The 26,890-nt window shown below is 38.8% G+C and overlaps 1 protein-coding gene across 1 annotated transcript in view; it reads right to left on the bottom strand.

The window, feature by feature from the left end:
- Nucleotides 1–21,448: 21,448 nt before the first annotated feature.
- SLC17A8 (solute carrier family 17 member 8) overlaps nucleotides 21,449–26,890 on the bottom strand; it is a 48,786-nt gene continuing 43,344 nt past the window's right edge. The window contains exons 11-12 of the mRNA XM_049626155.1: nucleotides 25,690–25,817; nucleotides 21,449–23,679 (exon numbers count right to left, since the gene is read on the bottom strand). Of these exons, the coding sequence (XP_049482112.1) occupies nucleotides 23,335–23,679; nucleotides 25,690–25,817 (473 nt within the window). The 3' untranslated portion in view covers nucleotides 21,449–23,334. The remainder of the gene's footprint in view (nucleotides 23,680–25,689; nucleotides 25,818–26,890) is intronic.

The following is a 26,890-nucleotide window of genomic DNA, read 5'->3' as shown; positions in this document are numbered from 1 at the left end:
ACTACATTGCAAAAACATTCTCCCAAGCAGCCTTAAATTTCTTAACTTGTATATAGTGTTTTTCTTTGGGTAAAAAATTTCCACGTTTATGTCGTTGTGTCTGTCCACTTTTTTCTCTTTATGGCTTCTGTGTTTATGTCTTGCTTAGAAAACCATTCTCATTTTCCAGATTTTAATATGTTGCCCCTTATTTTGTCCTAATACTTGAGTAGTTGCATATTGCAATAATCAGAGATTTTGTGTTAGATTATGACCTTTTTTTTTCCAAAATCAATATCCAGTAATCTCTCTCTTCTATTGAAATGACAACTTTACCAACTTTACCATAGATTCAATTCTGTAAATGTATACCTCCGTTTCTAAACTTTGTCATCTGTTTCATTCATCAATTTATCTATTTCCACATAAGTACTACATTGTTTCCATTAATACTGCCTTATAGTATGCTCTAATATCTGGTAAGGCAAGATCCTCATTATTCTTTTTTCTCAAAATATTTTTTATTCTAGCACAATTTTTTTTAATCAGATGAATTTAAGAATCAATTTATTAGTTTTCTTCCCCCCCCCAAAAAAAAAATCCAGCTGTAAACATTATTGGGATTGGATTGAATTGATATGTTTATGAAATTCAGTCTTCCCATCCAGATCTATTCAAAATGTCTTTTGTAGCCTTTAAAAGAGGTTTCTGCACATTTCTTGTTAGGTGTATTCATAGACATATTTTATAGTTTTTAAATTATAAGAACAATTCTTGTTAGGTTTTTGATCCCCATTTTATAGTTTTGTTGCTAAGATAACAGGAGGGTTTTTTTTTTTTATACTTTCTAATTGGTCATCACTGCTATACATGGGAAAGCTATGGTTTCTAGCTTCTTATGTGATCAGGTGTGTGCTCTTCTGAATCTTTATATTAGTCTCACTAGTTTTTCCACTGGTTTTCTTGAATCTTTAAAAACAGAACATCAGATTTTTACAAAGAGTGACAATTTTATCTCTTCCAATCAAATATTTATACTTTCTTCTTTTTCTCATTATATTGTATGTTTTAAGCTCTCCAGTATAATGTTGAACATAGTGGTAATAATTGGCCTCTTTGTCTTGTTTCTGACAGCAGTAGGAATTTTTCTGATGTTTCACCATTAGGCATAATTTTTTCAGATTCTACATTTGCTGAGATATTTGATGAGGTAGAGGCACTGAGGGTCATCAAATACCAGTGTCTATCTACTTGCATCTGTTAGCAAATAGCTTTTCGAATGTTGAAGCATCCTTGTATTCCTGGGATAAACCCTACCTTTTTGTGAATTTTGTTTCTACATTGCTTGATTTAATGTACTGATGTTTTGTTTTTTTCCCATTCATGTGTCAGTGGGTGAGCATAAATTTTCCTTTGTGTGTGTGCTCTCTGTGATAGTTGTTGAGTTACTGTCTCTCAGCTCCAAACCCACCCTTCTATACTTCGATTTGTGAGGCTAGAACTCTGCAAACCGTATTTCTGCTCTGTCAGCTGGCTTTTTATTAGGTTCCGAAGGAGACTGCAGGGCTAGAAGAGGAAGAGGGGATTTACTCCTTCCTGACAGCTTGCTGTGATATTCCTGTTTGCTCCATTTCCTGTGTGTGGTTTCCTGGCAACCGCACCACTTCTTCACCCAGGCAGCAGCGGTGCCTTCCCATGGCAACAGCTGAATCCAGACTGTAGTTTTATTCAATACTTGCAGAACCAGCCTCAGCATGTTCCACACCCCTACTCCACTACATCCTAGACACCAGCACCAGTGGGACAGCAGCCTCTCTTGAGAGATCTGAGTTTCAGTTCAGGGGGACCTCTTCCAAACTTCTATATTTTAATAAATTTAAGTTCTTCCCTTTATTTCTTCATGCCCTGGGGTGGAACCTGTTTTTTTCAGTTGCTACAATTCTGATACCTTAGAGTTCACTTTCTATTCTTTCAGTTACCTGGGTAACAATTTTACATCTAGTTATCAATTCTTTCCATTATTTTATCATTTTTTCAATAATTGGCAAGGTTTCGGTCTCCTGAGTAGACCGTCACTCATCTGCTACCCTATCTGGCTTTTGGTAGGGTCTGCTAGCCTCTTTGAATGAGTTGGAAAGCTTTCCTTATTTTTTCATCTGTTCCATGAAGTTTAATGAAACTCTCCTATAGATACTTCTGGGCCTGGTGCCTTTTAAGAGCTATATATTGAAACTAATTTTTAATTTCTTCTATATAGTTCTATTCAATTTTTCTATTTCTTCTTGAGTCAATTTTGGGAATCTATATTTTCCAAGAAAAGCATCCATTTCAACTTAATTTTCAAATGTGTTCCTATTAAGCTATTCACAGTATTTTCTTAAAATTCAGTTATCACTCATATTTTAATTTGCCTGGTTATAGAATATTAGATTCAAAATCAAATTCTTTCAGGCTTTTGAACATTTGGTCCACTGTCTTTTAGCATTCTGCCAATGAGAAGTCTGTTACCACTTAGCTCTTTTCCCTTTTGTAAAGAAAGCTTCCCTTTTTCTTTCCTTCTTTCTCCCTCTATAAAAGTTTCCTAATTTTTTTCTTTAGAGTGAAGAAAATTCACTCTAAAGTGAATTTTAGAGTGAAGAATTTTCACCAGATTGATTTTGTTGCAAAAAATTTTCTGCTTGTAATTCTCTGTAAAAATGTGTCTATTTCCATGTAACATGTCTATTCACTTCTAGAATTTTTTTTCTGTTGTTTTGATAATTTTTTATTATTTGCCTTCTCTGGAAATCTTATCAGATGAATGTTGGACCAGCTTCCATTCCTGCCCATGATAGGGTAATAGGGATTGAATTTATGCTCTTGCTTTAAATGATTAGAAAACTGGACAAAATATATGAAACAATGGATGTTAGACATTGGATAATAGAATTTAAGACTATCATCTCTAAGAAAAGTGAAATAAATTAGGTGCTTGTTATGATTGGCCCAGCTTACTTTAGGGAGGCAGTTTCCAGGCCATAATGCAGGGAGGATGCTGTGAAACAGAAATAACTTGGCAATCTTGTTAAGTTGGGTAGTTCAGGGAACTACCATTGCTTAGTTGTCAGATAGCCAAAAATTAAAAAGTATGATCTCACTTTCTGTTGGCAAGACTGTGGGAAAACAGGCACAGAGGCCCTCATCATGCTGGTGGGAATGTAAACCAGTAAAACTCTTCAGGAAATATATCAGGCAATATATTACAAAAGTACATATGTACTTACCTTTTGAACCAGCAATCTCATTTCTAGAAATCTACCTTGAAGATACACCTTCAATTATATATATTCATCGCATCATTGTTTACAACTGCAAAAATATTAAACGATCTAAATGCACATATATAGGGGACTAGTTAAACTATGATACATCCACATATGAGAATATAATGCCACTATAGAAAAGAATGAGGAAGACTATGAGATAATAGAGAGTAATTTCCAGGATATTGCCAAATGAAAAAACAAAGTATGAAGAATGTAAATAGTATGCTCTCCTTCCTGTAAGAAAGAAAAGTATATAAGAAAATATATTTCTGCTCATTTGATAAGAAGAATTAACCAGAAACTAATGCGATTGTCACCTGTGAGGCATGGGTGAGAGATGGAAAGAATAGGGGAAGAGGAATGGGGTGATGGGGTGAGAAGGGTAATGACACTTCTCTGAATATACAATTTGAGTAGACTTGACTCTTAGAATCACGGTATGTTTCATATGCCAAAAGACAAACAATCCATCACCACCAACTAAGATGAGTGTATGCAGAGAGGAAGGGAAGGGGAGGACCCAAAATGGGATGCAAACAGTAACAAGTGAACCGAACCATGATACAAGTGAATAATAGAGTCACACTTGCTGCACCTCTGCAAAGTCAAATCAGAGTCCAAACTAGACAGCCAGGATGCACTGTACCAGCCTTAGACTGCCTCATAGTAGGCTCATACCTAATTTTGTTATGTTTTTCCAATGCTTGTATGTCTGGAGTCCTCTGACTGTTTCACTGATGTTCAGCTATTTGTCATCACCCTAAGTGACATCCTTAGCATCTGAAGGAAGCCATAGGCTTAGGAAAATGTTCATTAATGTTTAGATTTGGCTCTTTTTTTTCCATTTTAGAAAATTTGGGGTAGGAGGATGTCAGGGGGAAGGGAGGAAGAGAGGGAGAGCGGGAGAGAGTGGGAGAGAGTGAGAGAGGGAGAGAGAGAGAGGGAGAGAGAGAGAGAGAGAGAGAATGAATCTTAACCAGGCTCCACACTCAGTGTGGAGCCAAACATAGGGCTCAATCCCATGACCCTGAAATCATGACCTGAGCTGAAATGAAGAGTCAGATGCTCAACTGACTGAACCACCCAGGTGCCCCTAGATTTGGCTCTTAGTTTTGGAAATATCTGCTATTGGGATCAAGACCATTCCCTGCCAAATAAGGGGTAGAGAAAGAAAGAGATTGATTGGCATAGGGTTGGTGGAAAAGAAAATTCTTCTTTTGTGAAATAAAGAGCACTATGGTGAATGAAAAGATTTCATAATCATCAGTTTCTACATGATTTTAGAATGTTCTTCATGCTGATTAACAAAGATTAATTATAGTTAGCCTTTTCAGTTTAATCAAAATTGGAAGAGAAGTAGGCACAGGTTTTTAAAAGCCTGGTGAGATGTTGAATATGTGAGTGCTTAAATGATTCACTGCTGAGGACCTGAACTCTCAGCTTATCAAGATGTGTTAGGTATAATACTGAGAGATAATCAATAATCAAGAAGTCATTTTTTTTACCTTTAAAAATATTGACCTGCTGATTTCATGCTCAACAATTTCTCATGAGGAAGTCATCAGAGACATATGCAAGTGTTTATGTACAAAGACTGCAGCATTATTTTTCATAGCACAATAATGGATGGTACCTAGATGTCCAACAGCAGAGAAACAGCTAAGGACATTATGTTACAGCTATACTGTGTCATATTATGCATCTATTTAAAATGTTTTCCAAAAAAATAATAAAAAAATGTTTTCCAAAAACTTCTAATGAAATGGAAATTCTCAGAATATTAGAAAACAATGCTACAGGGAAGCTTGCTTTCATAATGATGCCTGCAAACAGAAAAATTCTGGGTATCAATAGCTCAGAGGTATTTTCATTATGTTAAGTTTTTTTAAGTAGGATAAATATGTGTGTGTGTGTGTATATACTGCTTTACATGTATATTTATATATTTTTAGTTTATGCATACACACACACAGAAAAAGAGACTAGAACAATTAATAAGGAAGGGGAAAAATGACTAGATGGAAACATCAAAATTTTAACAATGTTTATCTTTAAATAATAGGAACTTTGGGTAACTATTGTTTTCTTACTTCTATTTTAGATGCTTTCCAGATATCCTGCAGTAAACATGAGTTACTTTTGGTAACTGTTTTTCCTATTGCTCAAGCCAATAATCTTGGAGCTATCTCAATCCTTTTTCTCTAAGGTCCCATATCGAATCCATCAGCAAACCTGTCAACTCTACCTTGAAAGCAGTACTGAATCTGTTCACTCACTTATCATCTCCCCTTTTGATGGTCCAAATTACTCTCATCTGGCACCTGAATTTCTGCCACAGCCTTCTTTCTGGTGTTTTGATTCCACACTTACTCTCCACTCCTATCCTCCATCTTTAGAAGGGCTAGGAGAGGGGTTTTAAGAGAAAATTATGGGGAGTAAAACAGGGTCCCGTTTACAGAACAAGCCAAAGTCTAAAGAGGAGCATTTCTAATGGGGGAATTCCAGGAAAGCCTCATACATTTCAAGGAATACTAGAGTTTGACATTGCATATGAAGTTATGTTCCTGTTCTGTTCTTAAATTGCACACCCATCTCCCATTATCAACTCAAAACACACAATGAAAATCTTGTCTCCATATTGAGAAAGTAGGAAATAAGAAAGATGACAAATGAAGAGCAGGAAAGAACTGGAGAAAGAAGTGACTGACAGGAACCTTCCAAAAGCACTGAAGTAAAGCATGGAATTTCCCACAGTAGGTGTGAGGAAGAATTGAGCCATTTAACTCCCACAAGAAGAGAAAAGGGACCTCAAAAGTCTGGAGAACTTAAGTACATCCACTCAGGCAATTATGTTACATTAACACAATATCAGGGAAACAATGGTTTGGATCGATGTCATTTCCACATTGCTTTCTTTTTTTTAGGTTTGTTCGTTTATTGAGAGAGAGAGAGAGAGCATGCAAGTGTATGAGAGGCAGAGAGGGGGAGAGAATCCCAGGCAGGCTCAGCACTGTCAGCGCAGAGCCCAATGCAGGGCTCAATCTCACAAAATCATGAAATCTTGACCTGAGACAAAGTCAAACACTTACTGACTGAGCCACACAGCCATCCCTCTGCATTGCTTTCTAATTGGCTTATGTGAATATCTCATGAGCAGAGGCAGTGCCTCATTAATATTTATATGCCTGACACCTACCACAGGACCTGCCACAAAACTGGTGTCAGAAAGTCATAAAATTAGTGGATCAGCAAATTAGGAAGGAAGAAGGAAGGGAGGGAATAAAGAGGGAAGGAAGTAGGGGAGAAAGGAACAAATATGGAAGAGAGGGAAGAAGGAAGAAAGGGAGGTAAGAAAGAGGGAAGGGAGGGACAGATGGAGGAAGGAAGAAGGAATGAATGAATTTACAGATAACAATAAAAATGACTAGTGCTTCTGGAGAATTTACCATATCAGGTGCTATTCTAAGTGCTTTCATGTACTAACTCATTGACTAAAAATTAGAATTCAGTTCCCCCTGGCTTTCTGTACCTTGTATATTTTCATTATTAGTGTCACCAATGATCAGATTCATGGTGCAAAGAAACTCTCTAATGAGACTGATTTTAAAAAGCAGATGTCCTTAATTAAAAAAGATGATGCTCATCAGAGCTGTTCTTATATAAGTTGTCCAGGTGCTGTAGGCTTATGAAAATGCGTATGAGCACCAGAGGTTAGAAATGCTGAGGGATGTCCTCATTATTCCATTATATGAACAACTAGAATTGACAGGCTAAGTCAAAGCAAAGTAATTATGCTGTTAATTCAGGCCTCCCCAAAAGCTGCTGGTCTCGGCAGTTGTCTTAGTTCACTAATAACAAACCTAACAGATTTGTAAATTTTTCCCAAGGGTCTTCGAGTTAATTCTCTTTCGTTTAGTCATTCAATAAGTATTTCCTGGGCCTCTACCTTGCACAAGGCACCATTCTAAGTGCCTGGGTACAGAAGTAATGAGAACTCTGTCACTGCTCTGTGGAGTTCACATGACCTCACAACTGGGACAGCAGAGCAGTAATCCCCACTTCACAGAAAAAGAAGTTATGGCTCAAAGAGTTTAAGAGACTCTGATTATGATCAGAGATAATGACGCTAGATTCTAATTCTTGCTACTTAGAATTTAAAACATGGGAGCTTATATCTCCTTACATAGAGATAAAATAGTTTACAGTATTTTTGTTTCTCCTCAGACTGAGGAATATTCTACCATGTGTCACACACACAGTGTGAAGGTAGAACCCTCTAGTCCCTTGTGGCAGTGTTGCTTAGAGGATTCAGTGGGGAGGTCCTTGGTGGGAAAGCCGTAGGCATCCTTGATTCCTTTCTTTCTCTCAAATCTCTCAAAAAATCTTATCCAGAACCCAGTCACTTCCCTCTGCCTCCATTGCTGCACTCTGGCCTAAGCCATCCTGATCTCTTGTCAAGATGTCTACTGTCCTTGTTCCTCTTTACTTTCCTCACCACAATAGCCAGAAGGATGCTTTTAACATGGAAGTTGGATCTTGTCACTTCTCTGACCAAAACCCTAAAAAGACTCCTCCATTTCACTGAGAATTAAAGTCAGCCAGCATCCTTACAGTGGCCCACAAGGCCCTACACAGTCTGGCCCCTATTTTCACCTGACCTCATCTCCTTCATTCTCCTCTTTGACTCTTGCTGTCTAGTCACACTGACTTTCCCACTGTTTCTCAAACCCACAGGGCCTGTTTCCACCTCAGGCCCTTTGCACTAGCTCTTCTCTCTGCCTCAGAGTTTCACCCCAGATATCTTCATCTTCAAGTCTTTGCTCAAGTATTATCTTCTTAGGGATAGCCTGCCCTGAGCACTCTATTTGAACTTGTTACACTCTCAGATACTTCTGAAATCTCCCAAACTCCCTTATCTTGCTCTATTTATTTCCCTTGTCACATTTACCACCTTCCAAAAAACCATATGGATTGTTTCTATATTATGTTCATTGTCTTTCCGCTTCCACAAAGTTGGGAATCTCTCTTCCTTTTATTTATTTATGTAATCCCAGAAACTAGATTAATGCCTGGCATATTTAAACACCAAGCATGCATAATCATTATTATTACTATTATTTGTGAATGTCAAGGGGCAGGAATTAAGACACCAGACTTCAGGGAAGATGAGAATTTTTCATAGTCAAAGATAATTAGATTTGAATCCTAGCTCTGCCATTTACTTGGGGCCTTGAGCCAGGTACTCAGTGTCTGTGACTTTCAAGTCTCTCGAATGCAAAAAAGGGAAAACTATTACTTACCTCACAAAGTTGCAGGATTGATGAAATGATGTAATATAGAGAAAGTATCTACATGGAGTCTGCTTGGGAGTCTCCCTTTCTACCACTCTCTGCTCCTCCCCCAACTCATGTTTTCTCTCTCTCAAAATGAATAAATAAACTTAAAGAAAAAGTTTTTGGTGCAATCAGAACACAATTAATATTGACCCTCCCACACTGCTACTCAAGTAGCAATTTTGTTTTACTTTGGCCAGATTCTTACTTAACAGCATGGCTTTGAACACAGTCCTTCCCCTTTCAGTCCATACAGCTATATAATGAAAGGGTTCGTTGAGATGTTCTCGTAGCCCATGACCACTACCAGCTTGGAGACTTCCACGGGGACCAGTGGGAACCTTGGGCCTCACAAGACATTGCTTCACCTCTTCCAATGAGTTAGCTAATCTACCTCTGTTCATTACCCAGCCCTTTAAAAGTCAACAGATAATAACAAGAGATAAATAAAACCTTTGTCACTTACTGCTGCCTCAGTTCTATGCAAGTGAGATGCCAAAAGGAATTGCAACAGGAACCTTTGAACAGGAGACCAGTCAAATGGCACATGCTGATAAACTTGTTTAGAATGCAGTTTTCCACTGGAATTTCTCAGAATTAGCCAACTGCACTAACCAAGACCCTTCTAGACAGCTGTTTAGACTAGTTGTTCCCAGACTTCTCACCATTGGACATCCCCTGTTTTCCCACAACCTCCCCCATATAAGCCCAGGTCTCCAAAGTTCTTTCTACCAAATAAACTGATGTAGATGTATCAAGTGATAATGCCTGTATTTTTTCCATTAGTTGAACTAATAGTATGGTCAAAGACTTATGTTCATGGGAACTTCTAATCAGCATGAGGTAGACATATTTTCAAGCTGCATGGTTATCCTTCAAGCCACAAAGAAATGGTGATATTTTACACAGCCTGAGCGCCTAATTTGAAGTCTATTCATCTGTTCAACATATATTTAATGCATACCTGTTATCTGCCAGACACTATTCTAGGTTCTGCAATAAATATAGCAGTGAACAAAATCCACAAAAATTCCTACCCCCATGGATTTTGTGTTCTAATGAAGATAGACAATAAGAAGAAAAATAAATAAAATCTACAGATAGCATAAATTCTAAGGGAAAGCAGGAAGGAAGGTGGGATGCTCAAAACATGGTAGGGGTACAGGGGTTTTCTCTTTAATGGTGAGGTTGTTCTTTTTAATGGTGAGAAGGTGACATTTGAGCAAAGATCTGGAGGATGTGACAGAGTGATCCCTTGAGGCATCTGGGAGAAAAGGAACAGGCCTGAGGAGGAAGCATGCCCAGTGTCTTTGGGGAGTAACTGAAAGGACAGCTGAGAAGCAGGAGGCAGAGGAGAATAGATCTAAAGAAACTCAGAGTTTTTGCTCAGGATCAGTTTTTACTATTTGTGAGAAGGGAGCCATTTGGAGGGTTTTGAGAAAAGCAATGGCTTGGACTTCTACTTAATGACACCATTCCAACAGTTGTGTGAGGCAATGGGATGTTTCCAGTAGTACCCTTGAAATATTTAAAAGGGCTCCTAAGGGGCACCTGACTGGTTCAGTAAGTGGAATGTGTGACTCTTGATCTTGGGATTGTGAGTTTGAGCCCCATGTTGAGAGTAGAGATTACTTAAAAACAATATCTTTTTCCAAAATTCCAAAATTGCTTTGTTAAAAAAAATAAATAGGGCACCTAGGTGGCTCAGTCAGTTAAGTGCCCAACTCTTGATTTGGGCTCATGATCTCACGGTTCATGGGTTCGAGCCCCACATCAGACTCCACACTGATGGTGCAAAACCTGCTTGGGATTCTGTCCCCCTCTCTCTCTGCCCTGCCCCTGCTTGATTTCTATCTCTCTCTCTCTCAAAATAAATAAACATCTCCCTCTCTCTCTCTCTCTGTCCCTCCCCCACTCACACTCTGTGTCTCTCTCTCAAAAATAAATAAACATTAAAAAAAACTTGTTTAATAAACATTAAATAAAAAAATTTTTAATAAAAATAAAAAGGGCTCATGAAAGTAGTAAATGCAGAGCTTAAGCATTAATAATAGCCAAAAAGTGGAAACAGCCCAAATGTCCATCAATTGATGAACAGATAAACAAAATGTGGTATATTCATATAGTGGGATATTATTTGGCCATAAAAAGGAATGAAGTGCTAACACATGCCACAACACGGATGAACCTTGAAAGCATTATGCTAAATGAAAGAAGCCAGTCACTTAAGGCTATATACGATCCTATCTATACGAAATGTTCACAATGGGCAAGTTCACAGAGACAGATAAAGTAGATTAGTGGTTGCCAAGAGATGAGGAAAGCTGGAGTGAGGAGTAACTGCTAATGGGCACTGGGTTCCTTGGGGGTGATAAAAACACTCTGGATTACATAGGGACGTTGGTCGCACAACTTTGTTAATATGCTAAAAGCTCCTTTAGCTTCACGTTTTAAAGGAGGGAATTTTATGGTATGTGAATCAATCTCAATCTTTTCAAACAAAGGATTTCGCTTTTTGGAAACCAGTGCCAAGAAAATGACTTTCTCTCTGCTCTCTGCCCCACTGTCCTCCCCTCAGGTAACATGCAGCACTAAGTGAAGTCAATTTTGTGAAAGCAGTCAATTGAAGTCACATGCGAGACCCCAGGAGTGACCAGCAGAAGAACCACCTGCCTGATCCCAACCCAAATTGCTGACCTGTAGAACTGTGGGCCATTTCATAGTTTTGTGTTTCAAAACCATAAAAAACCAAAAGTGATGGTTTTCTCTGCAATGATAGATAAGTACTACAGAAATCTTTGGAGTTTCAAATAAGGTGTGAAATAACATTTTTATCGTTTAAAGACCAGTTTCATCCCAAATATACTGATGAATCCATCCATAAAAACCATGGTCTTCAGGGGTGCCTGGGTGGCTCAGTCAGTTAAGCGTCTGACTTTGGCTTAGGTCATAGTCTCATGGTCCGTGGGTTCGAGCCCCATGTTGGGCTCTGTGCTGACAGCTCGAAGCTTGCAGCCTGCTTCAGATTCTGTCTCCCTCCCTCTCTCTGCCCCTCCCTAGCTCACACTCTGTCTCTCTCTCAAAATTAAATAAACATTAAAATTTTTTTTAAAAACATGGTCTTCAAGCTTTCTAAAAAAGATAAAAATATTATAGCCTTCATTAGAGACAGTGCAGCTTACAAGTCTATGCTGGGTCACAGGGGTCTTAGTCCCTTCTCTTCAAAATGAAATCTTAGCCTCAAGCATATTAAAACCATGTGAAACCACAAACACTAGACCAAAAAAAGAGCCAAAAGTCATTTGACTCTTTACCCTATTTCAGCTAAGAATAGTATGAGAAAAATTCTGATGAAAACCAAGATAGCATTTTAGACCAGAATTCATTATGAAATGTGTTTCTAAAGAAGATTAAAAAGGAAGTATCTGTGAGTCCTAAACTGTGGCGTTTCGATTCTGTGTTATGCTGAAATAATCAAGGAACCATTACATCATTCTTAAAAATGTGAAAGACTGAAAGATGATCTTTGAACATACAATCTTGGAAACAACTTGAAAACAACCAGCACTGTTAAAATATAAAAAGCTATTTTGTGAAAAAATTCTGTAATTAGTAAAAGCCAAGATGTTTGCTCTTGCTGTGCATAATTATTTGATCTGCAGAGAAATGAGATTCACTTTTGTTATATAAATAGCATTATTTTTTAAATGGTTCTTTAAGTGATAATATTTAACCAGGCTTTATGGCTATTTATTCATAGAACCTCATAGTACTTTCCATTAATTTCTCAAGGATGTTAACATTATCTTCCTGGGGTGTTCATCATCATGTTTGATTACATATTTTGGTCAGATGGTATATTGCTTGACAGAAAACTATGCATAATACTTTCAAAATGAGTTTATTTCATTCCAATGTCTTATAATCATCTTATATTTCAATATCTTATAGCAAGGGTGGGAAAACATGGAAGAGAAATAATTTAGAGAAGTTCTTGCCCCACCACTCCAAGCCAAGTTTGCCCACTCAGTGTAGGGCAGCAGAGAAAGAAAAGAAGGGTAGAAACAGACAAGAAAGGAGAAAGGAGAATCCAAGTGAAGTAAGGGGAAATATGATAAAAAATAAAGAAAGGAAATTAGATGAGGAAAAAAGGGGAGATGAGAAGGCCAGATCCTTGAGCAAGAGAATTAGGCTTTCACAAACAGCATGTCAAGCAGTGACTACCCAGCTGTTGTGTAACTATTAGGGTTCCTTCAATTTCGCACCTGTAGCTCATTCTGGCAAATCTTAGCCTCTTTTGGATCATGGACAACTTTGAGAATATGATGACAGCTATAAAATGTAGATAGATCCTCTCTCCAGGCAGAAGTGAACATATACACTTACCTTTTACTTCACATTTTCTGGGGGGTGTTCTATAAAATTTGGTGTTCTATCCCTAATTGAGAAGTTTCCAAGTCTCATATCAAGGCACTTGGGTAACTACCCCCACACCAACATTACCTGGAACCGCAGTGGTTTTACCTGGCTTCAGGATCCAACCATAATTGCTCCTCTTTCCCTGTGATACTCTCTCCACATGAAATTTGTGGCAAGTTGAGCGCTTTGCTAGAAAAACTTGGTCTCCTCCCCCAGGAGTAAAGGAGGCTACTTCTACTCTGCCACAAGCCATGACTGAAAGGCGGTGCTATCCACCCTCATTTGAGAAATTTAAGGAAGAAAGGAAATAGATTCACCTGGCAACAACTGCTAAGCCAATCTGCAAATATTACAAATATGGCTGAAAGTGCTGAAAGTCTCTTAAGTTGGTGGTATGTCTTAATTATTTGACTGAATTCAAACTTTATTTCACAATCCAGACATTAGGAGTGGAGATGTGTATGTGGAGTGATAAAGTTAATTCATATATCAGGACCCACAGAATGAAGGCAGCCAGAGTGGCCCAACCCACACCCCAAATCTAAACCTAAGTCAGCCTGCACATAGAGAAAAAGCACCTGTCAAGGAAACCTAAAATACACTAATCACAGTCCTGCACCTCAGCTTTAGCTAGCTGACCTTACCCTGGAAAGTACAACCTGCTCAACTTCTAGGAAAATCCCCGACCTCCTAGCCAATCATGCCCTGTTTCCGTATTGCCGCCTCTAATGCTCTATAAAACTCCCACTTGCCCCAAATCCTTCGGGAACAGTGTTCCACGGCTTGTGAGGCACTGTACTGCCTCCATGGGCTGTTTTCCCTGGGATAAAGGACATGAAACTCATTACTAAATTGTTTTAATTTTTAAAAAATTAAAAATAAAAGTAAATTGTTTCATTTTGTCATTTGACAGGATAGACAAAAGGGGAAGGGAAGGGAGAGATGAGAGAAAAATGCTATTACTTTGTGCTATTCCTGTTTGAAGTATTTTCAGGCCCTGGAATTTTAGTTAGCTATTCTCTTCAAGTGTAACTAATAAAGAAATGCATTTCAAAGCCACCTTGAAACTGTTTTTCAGGCAGCCACATTTTGCATCGTCTGTTCTGTTGTCACTGCTAATAAATTTAACTGGTCACTTATTGAATGATAAATAATATAGAAATGGAAAGTCAGGTTAATTTTCCCTTGAAAATATCTCTCACAGGTGAGGTCAAGGATTTATAATCAACAACTATTATTTAAATAGTGAAAGTTTAGAAATTGCCTAAAACATCTAACAACTGGCCTAGGCACATAAGATGAAATAATAATACCAATTGGCCACTTTAAAAATCATGGTTTCATCTGCAAGGATGTGGAGCAATGGGAACTCCTATTCATAGATAATGGGAAAGTAAACTGACATAACCAGTGTGGCAAAATGTTGAGCAGCTTCTTACAAGCTTACACATCTATGCTATGACCCAGCAGCCCCACTTCTAGAGAAATAAAAACATGTCCACAAAAAGACAAGAATATTTATAGCAGCCTTATTCACAATCACCTCCTCCCCCACAACTGGAAACAATCCAAATGGTCTTCAATAGGAGAATGAATAAACAAATCTTGTTATATCCACACAATACAGTATTATACACGTATAAAAAAAGGAACTGCTGATAAACACAGTAACATATATCAATTTTTAAAATAGTGTACTAAGAGAAAAATGGTAGGATTTGGAAGAGTTGATTCCATCTGAAGCTCAAAAATAGGCAAATTTAGTCCACAGTAATAGAAATCAGAATAGTGATTACCAGTAGGAGTGGTATGCAGGTGTTATGTATGCATAAGTAAAAATCAGTTCATGTATAAACCTAAGATTTGTGCTTTTTACACTATGTACATTATATCTGTAAATCATTTTAAAATCATGTTCTCAGGGCGCCTGGGTGGCTCAGTCAATTGAGCATCCGACTTTAGCTCAGGTCATGATCTCGTAGTTCACAAGTTCGAGCCCCACATCGGGCTCTGTGCTGACAGCTCAGAGCCTGGGCCCTGCTTCGGATTCTGTGTCTCCTTCTCTCTCTGCACCTCCCCCATTTGTGCTCTGTCTCTCTCTCTATCAAAAATAAATTAAAAAATATTTAAATCATGTTCTCAAGGAATATTTAAAGACATGGGAATTTATTATACCAGGTTAAGTGTAAAGAGCAGGACATAAAACCATTTACTGTAGTATGACACCAAATTATTCAAAAATACATTATGTGTAGAGGAAGGACTGGAGGCATGGTGCTAAATGGCAAGAATAATTAAATCTGCTATAATACTAGGGTAATTTTTATTCCCCTCAATACATTTTTCTGTATTTTGAAATGTTTCTACAAGGAGCATATATTACATATTTTAGGGGAAAAAAAGGTTTTCTAAGCATTCTGTAACTACCCTCCCCTCCCCATTTCCATTGTTCCGATCCTGGCTCTGCCCTCATTTCTAAATTATTATAACAGACTCCTAACTGATGTCCCAGACTCAAGAGTCTATCTAGCCCAATCTGCTTCTCTGGATATTTCTTCCTTTTTAAAAAATAGAATTCTATCTTTGTGCCATGCGTGCAATATTTTTTCTTCCCTTTTACATTAAGATTTATTCTAATGTCTACATAGAAAATAAAAAGCCCACCCTTTATTAAACCTATACATCTAAGATTCTGTCATTACCATGACATTGAAACTGCTCTAGTCAAGGTCACCAATGATCTTCATGTTGCTAAATTCAATCATCCATTTCAGTCCTCATCTTCCTTGATCTTCCTTTGACACAACTGATCACATCATAACCCTAAAACCATCTCTGAGCCATACTTTCTTCACTTGGCCACTAAGTTCCTCTGCCCACCCCCCAAAACCCTCCTATCCCCCATGTACCCATCTCTCCTGCTGATTCCTTTTCATCTTCCTGATGGGTCTGTGTTGGAGCATCCCCAGGGCTCAGTCTTGTTCAAATCTTGATTATCTCATCTGGTCTTGTGGCTTAAACTACCACTGTATGATGTGATGATGACTCACAAATATACAACCTCAGATCTGACCTCTGCCCTGAATTTCAGAATGTGTTTCCACTGCCCATCTGATATTGCCACATACATATCAATAGGTAAGTAAAATTCCAAAATCAAACATGTCCAGCTTCCTGATCCCTTCCTCACCAATCCTGATCCGCTTCAGTCTTCTCTCTCTCAGTAAATGTTCCATCTTCCTTCAAAATATCTCTAGAACCTGACTGCTTTAAGAACCTGGTGTTCTTTGAATATGACAACCAAGTGTGTTCCCACGTGAGGGCTTTTGTGCTTTTTCCTATTCCTGAAACTCTTTGCCCAAATATGCTTCTGACTTGTTCCCTCACTGCTTTCATTTCTCTGCTCAAAGTTCATTTTATCCCTGAACACTCAATATAACACAGCAACCCCTACACTCCCTATCTCATTTACCCTGTTTTATGTTTGTTCTTAGCATTTCCCACCCTCTGCTATACTGGATTTACTCATAAACCTGCTTATTTTTTGTGTCTGCCCCCTAGAATATAAGCCCCATAAGAACAGAGACTTATTTTGTTAACTTGCTTTCTATTCCTAGTGCCTGGACCATTGTAGGTACTCAATAATTGACATGCTGATTATGAGTGCTAAATAATTGAAGGATAAATGAATGAATGAATGAATGATGCACTTTCTATTACCATGTCAGGGCTTGGTGGGTGGCCTCCACAGAGAGTGAGTAGGTGGTTATTTTGATGCGGAAACAAACCATAAATGTCAGTGGCTATATGCCTTTCTCTTAGTAAATTCCCACTCCTCACCCCAAGATTCCTTCAATTTCCTGTATAGGGGATATAGACCTGACCACCAGTGTTTTGGAAACTCCACTCACAAATGCAGCTGAAAACTTTCAGTATTCAGTCTGAAAACTGTTAATTAATTTCTCTGTGTTTAGTAAGTTTCATTCATTCATTCATTGGACAAATATTTACCAAGTACTGTTCTATGTACTTGAGATATATTATCGGTGACCACAATAGACTAAAATCTCTACCTTTGGAGCTTGTATTGAGCTACCATAGGTGTCCTCGAGTCCAGAGATTCCCTGTCCAGAAGATAGAACTACTACTGTTTTTCCACTGGGTACGGGGATAAGCAGTTTCTTGGTTGAGCTGGTCAGGAACAGACTCTGGAGTTACAACTGCTCCTTATATACACTTCCAGCAGGGTTGCGAAATCTGGCAACTCTCACTTTCAACCAATCCTTGTGTTTTCAACCCCCCTCCTCTGACCTCATTATACCCACTCTGTCTGTGCTCCAGAGGTACCCGGGGCTGGGGCCTTCAATTCTTCAGCTTCCATGGGTGCAGTAACTCAAAATAGCTTCCTTCTTATTTCACTCGGTTCTGCTGAGGTCAGTTAAGACTGACATATCCCCATTCAACTTTCTAAATGCAGTTTTCACCTCCTTTCTTTTGTGTTTGTATTGCCATACTTGGGGTGCCTGGGAGAAATTCAGTCCTGTGAAACCTGTCTCCACCCTACTCCCCAAGACACACACCCAGTAAGCATTGGATTCAGCCTTTCCATGTTACTGTTTGTGTACCCAGGGAAATAGGGAAAAGATAAGGACCTCTAGTTCTTAATCTCACTTCAGTCCAGCAGTTCGTGAGATGAGAGATCTCACTTGTTCATCTGCTGTTTCACCTGTCCCTGTGCTTGGGTCTAAACTGTCATAACTCATTCCATCAGCTGGTTCATGTCTCGCCGAAATAAGTAGGACACTCTCCTGACTTTCAGAATCACCATTGTCTGGAATTACCACAGCCAGGAGAAGCAGTGGAGAACAGAATAAAAACTAAGAAGTAAGATTAAAATATGGCCATTAGAGCCTTGCTTTTAAGTTCTGCCCAGAAACACCATTTACTTCTTAATAAATGCTTGGGAATAGATAGTTGAACCTTCCTCATGAGGTTGCCACGAAAATTAAATGAGATCATGTATGGAAAGGCCTTAGCATAAGGTCTGGGGCATAGTAACACATGATATCTAAAGAAAAGTTCAGTTTCTCTAGTCCTTCAAATTGGTCCATATGGTTATTAACTCAAGTTTGAATCAGGCCAGAATCTATTCTACTCTAATGAATTGATATCTTTATGGTCTCTCCTGGAGGGGGCTCAAAACTCCCTCCTATTCAGGATTTCCTTCCTATAACCTAGTTAGGAACTTCCAGAATGCCACATAGCAGACTCATATCATTTATGGAACTTGGGGTTAGGAGACTAATTCAACATGCCAAGTAAGAGTTCAAAAGACCCTGAACCTGGGTCACCTGGGTGGCTCAGTTGGTTAAGTGACCAACTCTTGACTTATGCTCAAGTTATGATCTCATGGTTCATGAGTTGGAGCCCTGAGTTGGGCTCTGTGCTGACAGCATGGAGCCTGCTTGGGATACTTTCTCTCCCTCTCTCTGCCCCTCCCTCTCTCTCTGCCTCTCCCCAGCTTGTGCCTGTGCATATGCTCTCTCTCTCTCTCTCTCTCTCTCTCTCTCAAAAGAAATAAACATTAAAAAAAGATGGGGGCACCTAGGTGGCTCAGTCGGTTGAGTGTCCGACTTCAGCTCAGGTCATGATCTCACAGTTAGTGAGTTTAAGCCCCACATTGGGCTCTGCTGACAGCCTGTCAGCACAGAGCCTGCTTCATATTTTCTGTCCCTCTCTCTCTGCCCTGTCCCCGGCTTGTACTCTCTCAAAAATAAATAAACATTTTATAAAAAAAAAAAAAAAGAAAGAAAGAAAGAAAAAAGACCCTGAACCTAGGCTAGAACTAAGTGGCAGATGTAATTAGTGTTCACTCAGTAATCCACATGCTCCCCTTCATTCCGCAGCCACCTCTGAAGTTAGGTTGGGACTATATGGCTAGTGTAGGTCAATGGACTAGAAGCAGAGATGACAGTGTCATTTCCAAGTGGGGCCCCTTTTGCATGGTGATATCAGAGGTTATATGTTCCAAATGGTGAACTACAAGATGGTGAGTGGAGAAAAAATAAATCCTAGATACCTGAGTGACTGTCTGAAACAAGTTTCCAGTCTAGTCAATTAGTATACATAAGAGAGAAACAACATTTGCTGTTAAGCCACTGAGATTTGAGACTTATTACCACACTATCCCTAGGGAAATGAATCAGTTCAAGAGAACTTGTGAAGATAAAATTAAAAGAGACTTCAGCGTCCATTAATGGTAGGCTATGTAATTCAGATGAACCTTCACACTAGAAAAGCTGAATAAAATTTATTTATTTTTTAAAATATCTGCTCAACAGCATTGGAGACTCATCATAGAAGTGAAAAATTACCTGGTTACCATCTGGCCATCTGGACAAAGATAAAAATCCAGGGAAATAATCCTGACATTTGAGGCCACTTTTCTCCTGCGGCATTTGTTAATTATAACAAAGCCAGTGTTTGATAGCTGAGCAGTTTGATGGCTGGGTATAGAAACAAAAGTTGGATGCTAGTAGAGCACGGTAGTATGGGTTGGGACCACGAAGTTTTGTACTCTAGGAGTAAAGTTGAATTGAAACTACTGAGCATTCATGCTGCCTGTAGCCCAGCTTCAAATCATCTGGGTGGCCCAGAAGATCTCAGACTTTGCAACTGGAAAGTCTTTGGGCTCTTGGAAGAAGCAAACAAAAATCCTTTCTGGAGAGGGAGAGAGAAAACCAAAAGGCATTATTTTAAATCTAAAATCATTTCTACAAACAACTTTTCAAATACAATTTTGGATACAGACCAACATAAGGTAATGTGAACAAGAATTAGCAAAACCAACAGAAAATGGAATCACATGGTCTCCAGATATTGGCACTGATCAGACTTTAAAATAATTATCTTACTGCTTTCTAGAAAATAAAATACAAGATTGAAAATTTCAGCAGAGAACTGGAAATATTTTTTAAAAGACAGCAGAATTTTAAAAGAATCATTAGAAGTTCTAAAAGTAAGAATACAATAACTAAAATTAACAACACAATGGATTGTTTTTTTTTACCAGATTAGACCTTGCTGAAGAGAGAAATAAAGAACTTAAAAATAAATCAGAAGAAGATATCCGTGATGACACAGAAAAAGGAAAAAGCCTGGAAAATATCGAAAATGTAGAAGAGATTTAGAAGAGACTGTCCCATACACCGTCCAGCATCTATTTAACTGGACTCTTAGAAATTGCACAGAGATGAAGCAAAAGCAATACCAGAAGAGAAAGCAGCTAAAATCTTCCCATAATGGATGTAAAACATTGAGCCACAGACTGAAAGCAAAATTAAATGGATTTGGCAGGGAAGAGAGAGAGAGAGATTTACTTTTTTAAAAGTCCAAGGTGACTCCAAGATTTCTAGCTCCAGCAAAAGCTTGATGTGATGAGCTAAGAAACACAGAAGGAACAAGTCTGTTGGGGTCAGCAGGAGGCAGTGTAAAAGAGAAACAGTAGGTTCCAATTTTCATCTGCTGAATTTAGCATCTATACAGGGATAGGAAATGTGTCGTAATTTCTTGAATAATTTTTTTTGGGGGGTCATATTTAGGAGTCTCCAAGACTTGCATTCTCTAAAAAGGGCCAGTCAAACCTTTCTTGTGTCAACAATCCGACACTCTCAGGTTTTCCCTTCCCTTCTGCTAGAAGCTATGGTTTGCTTTCAAGGGCTGATCTACAGATGGATATTGCAGCAAATTGTACGACTTGAAAACTGTATCTGCCTGGTGTTCAAATGTAATTACCTGTACAATGCAACCCTTGGAAAACCCATCACAACAAAATAATGTGTTTTCATTTTTAACACCATGATCCAGAGCTTCATAGGGTTTTTTCTGAATATTAGAAGAGCAAGTTACAGGAACCCTACATGCTTTGACTTATCAAAATGTGGACTTTCTGCGTATGACATTGACTTTAAATGATGGAGCAAACACAACTTTGTATTGCAATCTGTAATACTACCTTAGGGATTGTCATGAGTTTTTTAAATAGTTGTTTGACTTTATTAACAGAAGAAAAAATAAAACACTGGCTACCATAAATTTCTCATTTTTTTTTTACTTAGAAAACAGCACGAGTTTCACAATAAATTCTGGCTTATGGATGAAAATTATATAGCATGCTGGGGCGCCTGGGTGGCGCAGTCGGTTGAGCGTCCGACTTCAGCCAGGTCACGATCTCGCGGTCCGTGAGTTCGAGCCCCGCGTCAGGCTCTGGGCTGATGGCTCGGAGCCTGGAGCCTGTTTCCGATTCTGTGTCTCCCTCTCTCTCTGCCCCTCCCCTGTTCATGCTCTGTCTCTCTCTGTCCCAAAAATAAATAAAAAACGTTGAAAAAAAAAAAATTTAAAAAAAAAGAAAATTATATAGCATGCTTTTTCTTCAACAGAAGAGTCCCAAAAAAGGTTGCAAGATGATAGCTAATGTTTATTGAGCACTTTCTACATGCCAGGAACTGTTCTATGGGACTTACATGCATTCACCCATGAAATACATTTAAAAGTATATAATAACATAAATTATATACGATGATATATTGGATATTATTTACTAGAGAGTCAGGCAATTCCTTTTTACTCTCAAAATTATTCTTTTTTAAAAATACACTACAACCCTGCTGGTACAATAAGGGACCAGAAATGTATATAGAAGAAATTACAAAAAACACTTTATAATAATAAGCTACAAGTAAAGCTAATTTTTTCTTTAATATTATATTTTTCTTCCAAAAGTAGAAATGAAAATTTCAAACCAATAAACAGGAAAATAATTTTATTTTCAAACAATCCTTTATGTGCCAATTTAAATTTTTTTAATGTCATTAAATTTTGAGATTTATCCAGAGAGTATCCATGCTATTGCCTTATGTGATCAAAGATGAATTTTTCAGCACTGTTGGTCTAGTTGTCACAGGTGTTTTCTGTCATGCTCTCATTTCATTTCCCTATATAATTACTGCCATATTATTATGGTTTTCCTCAGTAACATTCCAAATACACTCATTAGGAATACTTCAATCATAGTTGTGCGTAGTTTGATCAAACTTCCAAATATGACCAGCAGAAATGTCTAAAGACATACATTTTTTAAAACAGAAGACTCTTTCAAGAGAATTTTACCTAATAAAACACGTGAACCAATTTCTTAAATTACTAAATATCTTAAAGATGTATAAGTAATTTGGGACATTATTTACTTAACTAAATTCTTGATATTTTGAAGGGTTGAAATTCAGCCAAACCCTTCTTTACTTCTTCTCAGCCATTCCGGACACCAGATTCTTAGAAATTTAGCCATCTTATTCAGCTTTTTCCCTTTTCATTGTTCCTTTTCTTTCTTTCCTTTTTATTTTCTTTTTGTGTTCTTTTCTTTTCTTTTTTATGTTCTAACCTCTCTCTGAACCCAGGATCTTTGAATCCAGCCCCTGCTACAATGACAATGCTTTCTGCCATATCAAACCAGATGTTGATATGGCAGATGTTTCCCATTCTCCATGCCTGCCAAAATAGGGAATTATCCACAAGACCACCCTCTCCATTTTCAGTTTTCATTATTAAAAAAAATGTGCCTTCTCTATACTGAGGTGAAAACTTCTTCCCCAAGACTGCCACCTATTTTGGACCCTGTGAATCTCAGCCCTGGCCCTCGGACAAATCAATATTGTGTTGCTTTAGCTTTCTTAGTTGTAAAATGAAGATAATAAATGTATGTCATAGAGGTGTAGAAATGAAATGAGAATGTTTATAAAGCTCCTGGCACGATGCAGGGTCCCCATGAGCAATCGCCTTTATTAGGAATAGGAAACCCTCTTCTGCGTGGCTGCCCTCAGAAATGTGATGACAGCTCTTGTTTTCTCTGCTCCAGGCCAAATATGCTCAATTCCTTCGATTTTTCTTTGCATAGCATGGTATTGTCTCCCTTATTCTTCTAGTCATTCCTTTCTGAATAAGTTCAGAGCTTTGAGAACTGAACTTTGAGAACTCTTCTTTGAGAAGAGTCTACTGACAATCCAAAAATATTATATTTTTATACCCATTTTGTCAACTGAGAGCAAGCTCCATACCCATAAGTGTCATTGCAAGATATTTTTCTTTTCTCTTCTCTATTGCTGGTCAGGTTTCCTTTCCTCCCCCTCCTATCTCCAGTGTCCCCATATTGACTCTCCGGCAAGCCAGGCTATGGGGAAGGTAATACGTATGGATACTTTCTGGTTCTAAGGTGAGGAGAAGATGGAAGTGCCCTTCAGACACTAGGCTGTGTCTGAGAAGTTTCCCTCTTCATTCTGGTAGGATGTCAGCTCTTCCTCATCGAGGGTCACTCCTCTCTGTCCTCTCCATTTCTCCTTCTGGACTTCGCAATTCTGGGTGGTGGCACCATAAGACATTTTCTTTTTGGGACTTGCAAAACTCTCATGGTTGAGTTCTGTCTCCTCAGCTAACTCATCTTGGTCAATGATTCCACACTTCTCCTCAGAGAGATTCTCAGGGTCAGCCCATTCCTGTTTCTCCCCAGAAGCAAAGACCCCATAGAAGATCACGCCACTGTAGTGCACCAGGGCAGCTATGAGGAACACATTCTGCCATTCCTCACGAGTCTAAACAAGGAAATACAGTACCAATTAATGTGTTTTAACCAAAAATAGAATTTTTTTTAAATTTATTTTGAGAGAGAATGATATCAGGGGAGGGGCAGAGAGAGAGGGAGAGAGAATCCCAAGCGGGCTGGTGCACTGTCAGCACACAACCCGATGCTGGACTTGATCTCACAAACTATAAGATCATGACCTGAGCCGAAATCAAGAGTCAGGCACTTAACCAACTGAGACACCTAGGCACCCCTTAACCAAAAATAGAGATTAACAGTAGGTTCTAGAGGCTTTCACTGGGACAAAAACTCCTGCCCACCCCAAAGACAATGCTGTGCATCTAGGAAAGACGTAAGTCAGAAGCATGCCCAGGAGCCAAACAGAATTTGAGTGTTTAGAAAATGAATGTTAAGGGAACGTCTGGCTGGCTCAGTTGGCCAAGCAAGTGACTTTTGATCTTGGGGCCATGAATTTGAGTCCCATGTGTGGTGTAGAGTTTACTTAAAAAAAAATTTTTTTAATGAGAGTTAACACTACAATGAATATAGAAATTACAGACTACAGTACATGTGCTTTTTTTAATTTATAAAAATACTTTTTAATATAAACAATATGCAAAAATCCATGCAGCACCATTTCACAGGTCTTTTAAATATACAATGTGGTTTCCCTTCACACGGTAGTTTAAATTAAACTTGCTTTAGAAACCACCATTTTAAATATCAGACATCTCCTTCTTGCTTGCTGTTGAATACATAACAATATTTGAACCATGAAAATGCTGACTCTTAGCTGTCAATAACTTACTTATAATCATATTTTCTGTGTAAATACAGTAAATCAAAAAATAATGGGAATTTGTGTGTAAAGTTAGAAGAAGTTGGGGCACCTCTGTGGCTCAGTCTGTTAAGCATCTGACTCTTGCTTTTGGCTCAGGTCATGATCTCACAGTTTGTGAGTTCAAGCCCCACAATAGGCTTTGCACTGACAGTGTAGAACCTGCCTAGGAATCTCCTTCTTTCCCTCTCTCTCTGTCCCTCCCCCGTGCTCCCCCGCCTGCATGCGCTCTCTCTCTCTCTCTCTCTCTCTCTCTCAAAATAAGTAAAATAAACTTTAAAAAATACATAGTTAGGTGAAGTTAATATCTGAGATTTATTAGTCATGTTATCCATCCCATGATCTCATGAACAGTGAGGAAGAACCTAGATCTTCTGCCTCTAAAATCCCCAAATCCACCTTCATTTTCTATCAAAAAATAAGAAAAGTTAACCTACACTTTCTCCTCCAAGAAGCTGAAAGATTTTCTGAAATCATATTAGTAATAGACAATCCAACTAAGAAAATAGTTGAGTAAAAACTCCATAGAATCAAAAAATACTTATTTGTGGAAGGCAGCATCCTAAAACCTTTTCAACGACAGAGATTAAGAAACCATTTGGCCCGTGACTGAACTCTGGATAGATCTGGGTTCCTCCTCTATACCCACCCTCGTCTGAACACACAAAGGCTCAGTAATGACTGAGTGCCACACCCTTGTAGTTCTTATGTAGGGCCATTAATGTATTGTTCATTTGCTTCATAATAAGGAAGTCTAACAGCACTAATATCTTTACGCTGGAACATGCTAAGTAATAGATGGAAACAGGCTATAAAGTTTAATTGCTTAGAATTATAAAGCAATCTGGGGTAAATTATTTATCCTGAGTTATTGCCTCAGTTTCTTCTTTGTGTCTCTAAATAGTCCTTATGATGATCGCTTCCCTCCCCCACGCCCCCCAACACACGCCCGTTTTACTTCTCTGTTGAGAAAATGTGGAAACAAACATCAATCAGCCCTATTGCCATCAATAAATAATTTTTTTAAAAAAATAAGAAGGAAGAAAAAAAGAACTTCAAATGACTCAGCCAAGGTCAAGGACATACACATTTACAGTCTGGGGCAGGGCCTTGAGGTCTCAAATCTGTATAGTACTTCAGTCCTCTGATACTGCAACCCACAGCCCCAAAAGAGAACATTACCTTGTGCTTGGTCATTGCACCGACAATGAGGGGACAGACCATTCCAGAGAGAGTTCCCACTCCATTTGAGATCCCCATGAGAATGCTGGCATAGCGCGGGGCAATGTCCAGGTGGTTGACGTTAAAACCTACAGTGAAGCCAAAACCTCAAAATCAGAGTCAAGAACATTTTGGGAACTACACAGCTTTTCCCAACTCTCATCAATCTATTTGGTTTCCTCTGTGATATGGCCAATGGATAGCTCTACCGAGAGGGCTGGGTTGAGGATTGTCAGGCTGTGTCTGCACAACACAGAAAGATGTGCTGTGACTGATTAGCAATGGCTCCCATGGGTTCTCTGTGGGGAGAATTAGGACACCTGTGCTTGTAAGTTTGGAACTCCAAAGTAACCGTGTTTGGGGCAATACTGAAAAATTGAACGGATCACACTTAGAGGAAACAATCACACTGTTTACAGTTTGATTAGAACCAGATGGGACCTCATAATACCCTCCTTCCCAGTCCTCAACTCACTCCCAAAAGGCCACCCAAGGTAAGCCTGTCTTAGATGTTGCATGGCACAGTGGAAAAGGTACTTTTTTGATAACAAACAGTTGCACAAACATTGGCGGAATCCTCTGTAATTTACAAGAGACTTTCACATAATACTTGACCTGGAGTCTGTAAATCTGGATCCGAGTATTACTTCTACCACTTAAGTAATTTTTAGGCCTTTGTTTTCTCCTCTCTAATATGGGGATAAAATGACTAATGCACAAAGATGTGGTGAGATGAGCCTCAGGAAATGCGTATGCAAAAGCCCTTGGCAAGCAGCTAAGCTCTGCTAACCAGTGACCACTACACCTGGGACTCCACCCACTGCTGCCACTGGGCTAAGTGTCTCCCTCTTTTGAGGTCTTGTATCAAAAGATAATGCTGCTAGGAGGGGTAAAATAATAAGTTTCCAACACCTCACTATTTACCTGTTTATCAATAGAGAAGAATGAGTGGAATGAAGGGGGAGGAGTGAAGACAGGGGAAGGGGCTCAGTTCTGAGAGAGGAGGCCACCAGCCCTGGGAACCAACTCTATCAGTAGCGCCCAGGCGTGCATTCTAGAGTTGAACAGACCTGCCTCCGGCAGCTCAATTGAGATGCAAACCTGGACAAAGGATTTAAACTTTCTGAACCTCTGCTTCTTCATCGATAACCAGGAATAATCA

This window comes from Panthera uncia, chromosome B4 (genome assembly GCF_023721935.1).
Source record: "Panthera uncia isolate 11264 chromosome B4, Puncia_PCG_1.0, whole genome shotgun sequence".
Classification (NCBI taxonomy): Eukaryota; Metazoa; Chordata; class Mammalia; order Carnivora; family Felidae; genus Panthera; species Panthera uncia.
This window is presented reverse-complemented; position numbering and strand designations above follow the sequence as displayed.